General features: G+C 45.0%; 1 protein-coding gene across 1 annotated transcript in view; it reads left to right on the top strand.

The window, feature by feature from the left end:
* Positions 1,964–10,789, top strand: part of C8B (complement C8 beta chain) — a 45,188-nt gene continuing 36,362 nt past the window's right edge. Inside the window, exons 1-2 of the mRNA XM_005678354.3 lie at positions 1,964–2,191; positions 9,049–9,205. Coding sequence (XP_005678411.2) covers positions 2,100–2,191; positions 9,049–9,205 — 249 coding nt within the window. The 5' untranslated portion in view covers positions 1,964–2,099. The remainder of the gene's footprint in view (positions 2,192–9,048; positions 9,206–10,789) is intronic.

The raw sequence follows: 10,789 nt of genomic DNA, 5'->3' as shown, positions 1-10,789 counted from the left end.
AGCCTGTGTCAGGAAATAAGTCAAGGGTTTAATGTTTTATATAGTTAAGCCTCAAAACAACCTATGAGCTAAGTATTAATGAATCATGATCCCCATTTTCCAGATGGAAAAAAAATAGTCTCAAAGAAACTAGGTAGCTTGTTCAAAGAAGTCAAATCCAGTCTGTGTTCTTTCTACCAGACCACCGTCAAGTTGCCCACTGCCTGTTCCCTCTTAAGAACCTCACCTGCACCCACCTGAACAACAGAGATAGGATGGTTGTCGGCCACGTTCCTGCAGCTCTCTATGGTCTGAAGGTTGGTTTTGTAAATGCCTGGTCAGTGAAGTTTGGACTTTAACTTGTTGATTCTGAGAGGTCAGTGGTAGGGGTACATTTGAGAGCTGGGGCCATTTGTATATGGCCTTTGAGTTTGCGCTATGCCTCTCTCACACCACACTTCTGTGCTCCTTGCCACAGGCAGGGTGGGTACCACCTCCAGGTTGGGAGTCAGGGCTAACGCTTTGGCTGCAATGGACCTGAAAGTGTAAAGACACACCTCACATGTGGCCACAGGCAATCGTTTCTAGAAATCATTTCTACAGGTATCAAAGTAAACGTTTGCTTGGATTATGCCATTTCAGGAGACCCTTGGAGCACATTCCTAGTGGTCCAGTGGATAAGACTCCATTCTTCCAATGCAAGGGGCACGGGTGTGGTTGGGGAACTAAGATCCTGCATGCTTCATGGAATGGCCAAAAATGAAAACAAGAGGCCCTGAGAATCGCGTTTTGTCTTCATCCTGTTTAATGGTGAAGCTACGTAAAAACAACAGGGCACAGAGTGCCATTCAGGATAATGAAAAGGCAAAGGCGAAGCACTTTTCCAGGCTCAAATAAAACGAGTCTGAATTGCCCTGCATGAGGGGCACCTGCTTTTGCTGTGCTGAACCGTCGAGTCCTCTTACCTTTGACATGGGAGAGGTGATAGGTGAAGGGTGCAGGTGATAAGTAAACGGTGTTTATTGAACTTTTTCATGTGCTGCTGTCACTGTGGCTCTCAGGGTTACCAGTAAATGCTGGAGACAAGTGTTGAATCTGTTACTAATACTCTACTATACATCACTTTGCATCAAGGTTAGGGCAACCATCTCTTTATCCCTAAATATAATAAAGTCCTACATTACTTATGTAGTAACAGTGTGTATTTGGTTAATTAGTCTTTTACAGCTATTTGTATAATTCCTGTTTGTGAAACATCTTCATATTCATTGTCTCATCTGCCCCTCCCAACTCTTAGGGATGGCTAGGCAGGGCCCTCCCAATTTTACATGTGAGGGAACAGAATCAGAGACCGGAAAAAAGTATCAGCTCGCTCAGAGATTACACAGCATGTGCCAGGCACTGTTCAAAGTGCTTTAAATATTTAGGTTTATCTAATTTGCATGACAGCCCTGTGAGGTGGGCACTCTTATGATCCTTGTTAGATAGAGGAAGAAATTTGGGCCCAGAGAGGTTAATCATTGGCCCAGGGTCACACAGCTGGCAGCTTGAACCTAGACAAGCTCTAAAGCTCTGTAGCCTCTTAAAATCATTTAGCTAGAAGGGGGCAAACCAGAATTCAAAGCCTGCCTCCAGACCCTGTATTCTACTTCATAATAATAACTCACATGTCTGAGTGCTCAGTATGGGCCTGTTCTAAGTGCTTGACTTGTATGTACTTATTTGATCCTCCCCACTTTCCAAGTGAGGAAACTGAAATGAAGTGACTTGCCCAATGTCCCAAAGCTGGTAAGTTACAGAGAAAGGATTTGAACCCAGGCAGTCTGGACCGAGAGCACAGAGTCCTTATTGCCCCACTAACTGCCTGTCCTCTCAGCAGCTTACCCCAGAATCTGTTACACATGAATACAGTCTAAGCTCTCCACCATTCTCATTGGTGTCTGGAGTCCCAGATAAGTCTTCTGTCTGTGCAAAGTCTAGGTGTTTCTGGTCACTGGTGGCTTTCTGTTTACTTTGCCCAGCTGTTTACTCTCCAGAAACAGAAGCTGACGGCAGAACTCCCTGGGTGGACTCTTCATGGAACCGGGAGCTGCGGTCAGATTTCCTGTTGCAGAGGGAAAATGAAGACCTCCAGGACATGGGCTTGGAGGGTGCTGGCAGAGCTGTTTCTTCTTTGTGCTGCCCTGGGATCTTTCAGTGTGCCCAGCTCCAGGTAGGTGATAGTTCCAAATGACCTCATAATCAATAATATGTTGGGGAATATAAAGCCACGTCATGCTGACCCTCCCTCCTTGTCACATGCCTATTGAATAAGGAACATCTCCCGAAGCAACTTACATGCATCTGATAACACCATATCAACAACTCTTCAAATTATTGTGGAACCATGCCACCGATTTCAACAAAAGTTCTCATAGGAAACTGACGTGTTTAAAGGTATTTTATCACGCTAAGAATAGGATCCTTGCTCTGTATTCTGAGCAAAGCCTCAGCATACTTCTTTAAGCGAAAGGTCTGTTATGTATGGAGGAAGTAAAGCCAACTTATAGCAATGATTTTAATACAAGAGTGACCTACTCTACCTCTTCATCAGGCTAAATTTTTGCTCTCAAACCACCCTCCTCACACACGCATACATACTCCAGATATTCACAGCAATTATGTGGTAACTGATTTATTTCAGCTTTTATGGTTATTTTTAATTGGGTGCAAAACAGGCTAAAGAAACTATCTGAGTTGAAAGCTCAAACTTAATCTGAGTGAAAGTTCAAGGTGGGATCCAGTGAAAGAAGCCCCAGTGATATATCAGCTGGGGGATCGTCCTGGTGCAGAAGCCACTGCCCTTACAGTGAGAAGTTGAAGCTGTCCTGTGTCCCAGGCTCCTTGTGAGCCGTCCCATCGGAGGAAGGACTTAATGTTATTCCTCTCACTCGTTACAGAAAGGCTGTGCACACACAGCCTCTCGTGGGAGGAGCACCTGGTGCCCATTGGACGGCCCCTGGTGTCAGCTCTGCTGAGCACTCAGCCCCTACTGGGCACCACCCGAGACCAGGGCGGTGAGTTTTCACTGTCCGTTGGGCACTCAATGACTGTTAGCTATTACGATACCAAGAACCTCAACTTGGTCCTGCGAAGAATGAAGCAGCCAAGGCCTTCCTTGTGTGTACTATGTGTCTTATCAGGATCCAAGGAAATGTGTCTGGAATGGAGGGTTTAAAGGGGTCATAGCAACCCTACCCACATGTGGACCCCTGTGTGGGACCTCTCACAGGCTCTGAGGATGCTGAGCTGAATAGGACACAAAGGGGTCATGTTCTCGTGGAGAAAACCCACATGAGAGCACATCTGGGTGTACTGTTGCGAGAGATAGTACAGGAGCAAGTGGAAAACAGAAGAAGGGCCAACTGGCTTTACCAGAGTGTGGAGAGGCTTCTAGAAGAGAGGACAGTTGAGCTGAATATTTCTGTAGGAGTAGGTGCTTGCCAAATGGGAGAGGGTGAAGAGCATCCAGGAAGAAGCAGCAGCCTGGACAAGTGCATGGAGATGAGAGAGCCTGGCTTGTTCCTGCAGCTGCATGTCCAGGCCAAGGTGTAGTAGTAGTGTGAGTCGCTCAGTCGTGTCCGACTCTTTGTGACTTCATGCATGGTAGCCTGCCAGGCTCCTCTGTCCATGGGATTCTCCAGGCCAGAATACTGGAGTGGGTTGCCTTGCCCTTCTCCAGAGGGTCTTCCAACCCAGGGATTGAACTCAGGTCTCCTGTATTGCCAGCAGACTCTTTATCATTTGAGCTACACAGGGAGCAGGCTAAGGTGAGGAGTTGCCAAAGACAGGACCGAGTCAGAGTCAGCAGGAGTCAGATCCTGGAAAGAGCTCGGAGGGGGCACCAGTACTCTGGCTAAGGACCTTGAACTTTAGCCTCAGTAGTGGGGAACCATGGAAGGATTGACACAGTCAGACTTCCATACTAGGAAGTTCACTCGGATGTAGGACGTGAAGGGGTAAGATGAGTGTAGCTGACAGGCTGGGAAACCTTGCGGAATCCTCCAGTGATGTCGTGAGATGGCTGTCGTCCCTATTCACACTATGTAGACGAGCAAGTGGGTCCTCAGAAAGGAGAAGAGATTCGTTCACATCTCATGAGTCTCAGACCCTTAACTGAATCCAGACTTAGTGCATCAGCCTCGACCTGTGATTCCCATGGAGCAGTCTTGAACATGGCATGTCTTTGAATCCCTTAGATGAAATGGAAGAATAGTCTTCAGTTCTGCAACAGAAAATGCTGAGACCTTCATACTAGCTAAGAAAGGCTACCAATTTTAGTTACTCTTACATTCAAGTCAGATGAAATACTCATTCCATCTTCATAAGACAGACCTATGTTTATTTATTGCTGCTTGTTGTAAGGCATTTAGATGTGTTAGGTCTAATCCTCACAGCTGTTTGAGGTTAGTGCTATCATTTACAGGTTACAGAGAAGGAAACTGAAGTTTGGAGAGAGAATGTAACTATTTCAGGATTCCTTACTTAATATGTAACAAAATATGGATTCAAATCCTTTTTTTTTTTTTCCCTGGTTCCAGAGCCCCTATATTTTTCTGCCTCTTGCTAATACATTATCCTTTCTCCACCTGCATTGTGGATCTGACTTGCTGGACTCCAAGGCCATTTCTCCATCTCTGGACCATACATGTGTTGCCTTAAGATGTGGCTTTAAATTCCATGTCTACAACAGCAAATGACACAGAGATGAGAAACTGAGAATTTTCCCACCCAGAAGCTTCCCCTTCCAGCAAAGAGGAAGGATTTTATTTGCAAAGGAGATGCAGCTGCCTAACAAATTGTGTGTGACAAGAAAGTTGTTGTGTCAGGCCATTTCTACAGAAAGCCAAAATATATTGACATACCCCATCTATATAAGCTGATGGCTCGCAATTTACTGCTGACCTAATCCTGCCATGCATGATGGATCCATCTTTATTTTGATCAGAGACTCCTGTTAGAAAGACTAGGAGACAAGAACTGAGTGAAATATGTCCTCAGCATTCCACACACCTCGAGGAAAGGCAGGTTTATTCTTGTCAGACTTTATGTGGGGGATACATTCCAACACCTTGTAGAAGGGTGTTTGCTGTTGCATTGTTTGCAATTGCAAAACAATGAAAAACTGTGAATGTCCTTCAAAAAGAAAATGTTAAATGCCTGTCTCATGATGGAACATTTAGATAAAAAGAAGGAACAAGATATCTTTATGAGTCAACATATATGGGCCAGAAACGCAGTGCTTTTTAATATTTCTTTTGAAAATTTCTTTGTTTGGCTGCACTGGGTCTGAGTCATGGCACACGGGATCTTCAGTCTCCACTGTGGCATGTAGAATCTTTTTGTCATGGGATGGTTTATGGGATCTAGTTCCCTAATTGGGGATTGAACCCGGGCCCTCTGCACTGGGAGCACAGAGCCTTAGCCACTGGCCACCAGGGCAGTCCCTGGAAACACAATGCTGATTGACAAAAGCAAGTTATAGGATACTATGCCTCGTATGAGTGCAGCTCACAAAAGCAATGTTATATCTTGTGTCTATATGTGTGTATGTAAACATTTGAAAGACTGGAAGGATATATATGATTGATGACTGTAGTATCCTCTGAAGAATATGAGAGGAAAATGGATCTGGAGCTGGTGTCAACCACAGATGTCAAATTTATGAGGTTATTTTTTATTTTAAATAAAGACCTGAAGGAAGTATACCAAAATGTTAACAATTGCCAACCTGGGTTGTGAGTACCTGAGTATTTATTATTTGTTTTCTGTAGTTCTCTGGGCATGTTTAATTTTTCAACATTAGAAGCATACAGAGAATTCTGAATGATGGAGTCAAGTCAGTTGTTCAGAACACCCATCTGATTCATCTCTGTAAATTCATAGTGTGAAGGCACGTGTTACAGTAGCCATACACAGAGGTCCTGACTGCCCCTGTCTTCTGTTGGGTCCATGCTAGTCCTAGGAATTAAAGCTGCAGTTGAATGCTAGCCTTGCTTGCAGATGGCTTCCAAGTGGTCCCAGTGGTAAAGAACCCACCTGCCAATGCAGGAGACTTAAGAGATGAGGGTTAGATCCCTGGGTCAGAAAGATCCCCTGGAGGAGGGCATGGCAACCCACTGCAGTATTCTTGCCTGGAGAATCCCATGGGCAGAGGAGCCTGGTAGGCCACAGTCCATAGGGTAGCAAAGAGTGGGACACAACTGAAGCAACTTAGCATGCACACACTTGCTTTCAGATTTGCATTTTGTAGTACTAATAAACCACACACATCTTATCCAGTGTAATTTACAGACAGACTATTTATTCACCTGATTTCCTTATTATATTGCCACCTCTGTAATGAAAATTGGGTGCAAAAATGAGCGATCTGGTGGTTATAACTACTTTTTACCAAGTTCCTTCTATAAGTGATCATCTTGCCCATTAACAGGCTTTCAAATCTCAGAGAAGAAAGTGATTGTGACTCTTAATAGCATATGTGCACATTACTTATCTACTCAGTCTCCACTGTGGCCCAAATTGGGTGGATAGTTGCTAAAAACACAATGTAGCGATTTCTTAGTGGAAACAGGAAGAGGATATCCTGCAGCGCTGTCAAATATATACTTAAGGCAAGCTAAATCACAGACAGTATTGTTTTGTCAAACCTGGGCAAATTAGTAGATAAGAGCACATTCTAAACCACCCCCCACCCCCCACTGCTGTGCAAGTCCTGCCTCAAGTAACCATTTTAAAGAACCCACCTGTGGTTTCCAATAGTCTTTGACCTTTCATTAAACATTCAACTTTACGAGGCAATTGATTTTTGCTGGTCTCTGGGGTGGTCATGGAGATGGATTTCACTGTAGTTAATATTATCCTCTTTTTAGGACTTTTGCCAAGTGAGGATGTATTGTTAATGACCTTGTCTGGAACGATGTGCTAGTGGAGATTATGTGATGCTCTGCCTAAGCACTGAGTCTTGACAAGCAGATGAGAGAGGCCTTGCCTGGAGATGGAGGGGACTGGTAGAGGGAACACTGGCCCGGTTCTTTCTGGGTAGCAGATGGAGATGAACGCAGCACAGAGACTAGAGGCGAGCAGAGCTCAGCTCAGACCCCAGTGTGACCACCACGTGGCTCCTGACCATTTCCCTCGCCTGTCTAGGAGGTCGCTGCCTTCTAGCATTGCTGTCAGATTAGATGAGATGGCAAGGGTGAAACATCTCATGCAGGACCTGACGAGTCCTGGATGCTCAACAAATCTTAATTCTCTTTCTTTTCTCCCTGGTTCCCTTGAAAATAAACACAAATTACAATGAATTTTACACTGGTATACCTTTTTTTTCAAATGGAAGAAAAATAGAAATTATACCCATTGTATTACACGTGGGGAAACTGGAGGCACAAACAGATTAAAGCACATGACCTTTCTTTCCCTGTTTTACTCAATGTCCCACGAGTGCCAGGGACTCAACAAAAAGTGTTACCTTATTTTCTAGACAGATTTCAGGTTTCATGTTGTTTGACTGCTCTGCAGGTGTAGCAGCACCTACCTCTCCTATCCCCCACTCACCTCTATGTACTATCTTCCCTCTAGCCTGGCAGACACTAGTCTCTCCAGGGCTCAGTCTTGGCTGGTGTCTCTCAGGAATATTTTTATCCTCTTCCGTAGCTTTTCATGATCAGATCTGAATCTCTAGTGCAAATCTCTCTGCTGAGTTCCAGATCTACATAGGAACTATTTATTGAGTGGCTCCACAGGCACCTGGAACTCAGCATGCCCCAACTCCATCTTCTGCAACAAATTCCTTTGCTCCTGGTTTCCCCACCCACCCAACCACACACCTAAACTAGAAACCAGCATCATCCTAAGCCCCCTTTCTCCCTATAATCCACACCCCATCCAGTTACCCATCACTCTGTCCATTCCCCGTGAAAAACATCTCATATGTCTGTCTCGCCCACTCTCTATCCCCTGGATGCTGGAGTGGTTCAGGCTCAGACCACCCACTGGTACCATTGCTTGAGCCTCCTACCTGCTTTTCCTGCCTCTGGGCTTTCCCCACCTCCATCTAGCCTCCACACTGCAGCCACAGTGATGTCCTAAATCTCAACTCAGACCATCCATCCTGCATGCTTAAAAACCCTGCCTCCTTGGTAAAGTCCAGAAGAGCTAAGGAAGGAGACATGTTTATCTTCTCTCATCCTAACAAACTGTGAGTTCCAGAGCAGAGGCTGTGTCTTATATTTCTGTGTCCTCTTGAGCACAGTATCCTGAATATGATTTGTTCTCAGAAAAAGTTTCATAGACTCATAACATGAGAGGGTGACTTAAAAACCACCTAGTCCAAACTTCTCATTTTCCAGGGGATAAAACAGAGGCCCTATGATGGGGAGGGTACTGCGTGAGGTCATACGTCTAGCTGTGGTTGTAATCCCTGTATATCTCAAGCACTTTAGACCTTACAAAGTGCTTTCACATATACTTTCTTATTTAATCCTTCAAATAGCCTTATGAGGTATGTTCTCTCACTATATAGGTGAGAAAAATGAAGCGCCCAAGGGCTGAAAAAACAGACCAAGATCACCCAGCTGCTGAAGGATGATCTTCTGTTCAGAGTTCAATACTCTTTTGACTGTAGCTAGCCATAATCTGAGGCAATAACTGAGGGTTCCATAAATATTGCTGAATGAGTTAACTGATACTTGACTGATAAACTAATGTTCTGTCCTTAGTCCCTCAGTCGTGTGTGACTCTTTGCGACCCGATGGACTGTATGTAGCCCGCCAAGCTCCTCTGTCCATGGGATTCTCCAGGCAAGAATACTGGAGTGGGTTGCCATGCCCTTCTCCAGGGGATCTTCCCAAGCCAGAGACTGGACCCAGGTCTCCCGCACTGCAGGCAGATTCTTTACCACTGAGCCACCTGGGAAGCCAGCCTTGCATAAATGAGCAAATATATATTTATTGAATTGATGGATAGGCAGTGGAATGTAGACTTAATTACCTTCTGATACTTCACTCTCTTCTCTGTGATGACCTTTAGAGGTGAAAGGCCACCCTCTCTTGGGTCAAATGCAGTCAATGAGAGCCTTGCCAAGACTAGACAGACGCGGAGTGTGGATATCACGCCGTTGCCTATTGATTGCGAGCTGTCCAGCTGGTCCCCCTGGACCACGTGTGATCCCTGTCAGAAGAAAAGGGTAGGTACCCAGACCCTGGGAGACCTCTAAGCTTCCAGGGGCCCTATTCCTCAGCAAGATCAGTTAATGCACTACTGACCGTAACTGATCATAGTAGGAGTTTGATAAATGTTGGCTGATTTAATGAATGAATTTTATTCCTCTGAGCTTCCAAGGGGCAGTCAGACCCTGCCTTTGATCCTTCAGGTTTGTTTTGAAGCATATCTGTCCTTTCTCCCATTAGCAGCTTCCTAATTAGACTTCCTGCCTCCAGCCTTTCAATCCATCTTTCACAGGGCAGCCAAGGGAGCCATTGAAAATGAAAGTCTGGCTGGTCTTTCCCCTGCTTGAACATCCAAAGCCTATGCATGGCCCTTAGGATCAAGTCCAGACTCACAGTCTTCAAGGCCCCCCACACCTTAGATAGACCTGGCCCACATCTTCACAGAACATCCCCCACGCCAGCACACAGAACACATGTATTTTTCTGACCATTTCATACTCTGTTCTCAGGCTGAAATGTCCTTCCCACTTCCTTCACTGACTAACACCTACTCATGATTTGAAACTTTGCTTAGGGGCCGCCTCTTTTGAGAAGCCTTCCTTGAGTTCTCAGCACCCCTCGCCCTTAGCCAGATACTCCTTTATGAACTGCAGCAGCTCCTTATTCCTGCTGTGTCCTAACACTCATCATTTACTTTTATTTGCCTTTCCATTAAACTGCAAGCACTTAAAAACGTATTCAATTCTGTGTCTTTGGTGTATAGGCCAATGTTTAACATGTTTGAGGTGCTCCATAAATATGTGTTTGATCTCGTTACATTTCCTGAAATCTCCGTAAGGGAGGATGATTGTTACCCTTTCTATTAGGCAGATAGATCAACAGAGACCCAGAGCAGGTGAGTGAATTCTTAGATTCACTTAGTAGTAAAGACAGATCTTGAACTTGGGCCATCGGCTTCTTGTCTAGCCAGTTCAATAGTCAAAACATACAGTCTCTGGTATTTGTTCTTTGCACTTTCTTGTCACAGGAAGGCTGATGCAGGATCCAGGTCTAAGAATAGCACATTTGTCAGAGAATAGAGAACGGTTCTCACTTTCCCCAGCTCCTTGGGAAACCAAAGCAGCCATGAGCTAAGACCCTAAAGAGGCAGTGGAATAGGCCCAAGACAATTACACACTTAATTGCATCAATGTGGAGAGCCAGGCAGATACATTCAGTTCCCAAAGCAGGCTTTATTGCTGACGTGATTAACATTGATCCAATTATTTGGATAATTGCTTCATCTGCACCATAAACCAGGAAGACCCAGTGTGAGCCATCCATCCATCCACTCATCCAGTCAGAGCTCTACATGCAGACTTTGCTATGCATGTTCCCTCAGTTGGACATCACATCTGTGAGGTCAGTGGCTGGGAGTTCAACATCATTTTTTTCAACAGGGATTGAGAGATGTCTTTCCTTTATCCTCTCCACAGTCCTCAAATGCATTTTGTCTCTGGTGCCTGGTGCTAGCCTTCTAGTATCTTCTCTGCAGACCTTATCCCTGTCCTGCCAGCCTCTGCCTTCTAGGAAGAAAGATGCTCTCGAAATGCAAAGAGCAG

Source organism: Capra hircus, chromosome 3 (assembly GCF_001704415.2).
Source record: "Capra hircus breed San Clemente chromosome 3, ASM170441v1, whole genome shotgun sequence".
NCBI lineage: Eukaryota > Metazoa > Chordata > Mammalia > Artiodactyla > Bovidae > Capra > Capra hircus.
This window is presented reverse-complemented; position numbering and strand designations above follow the sequence as displayed.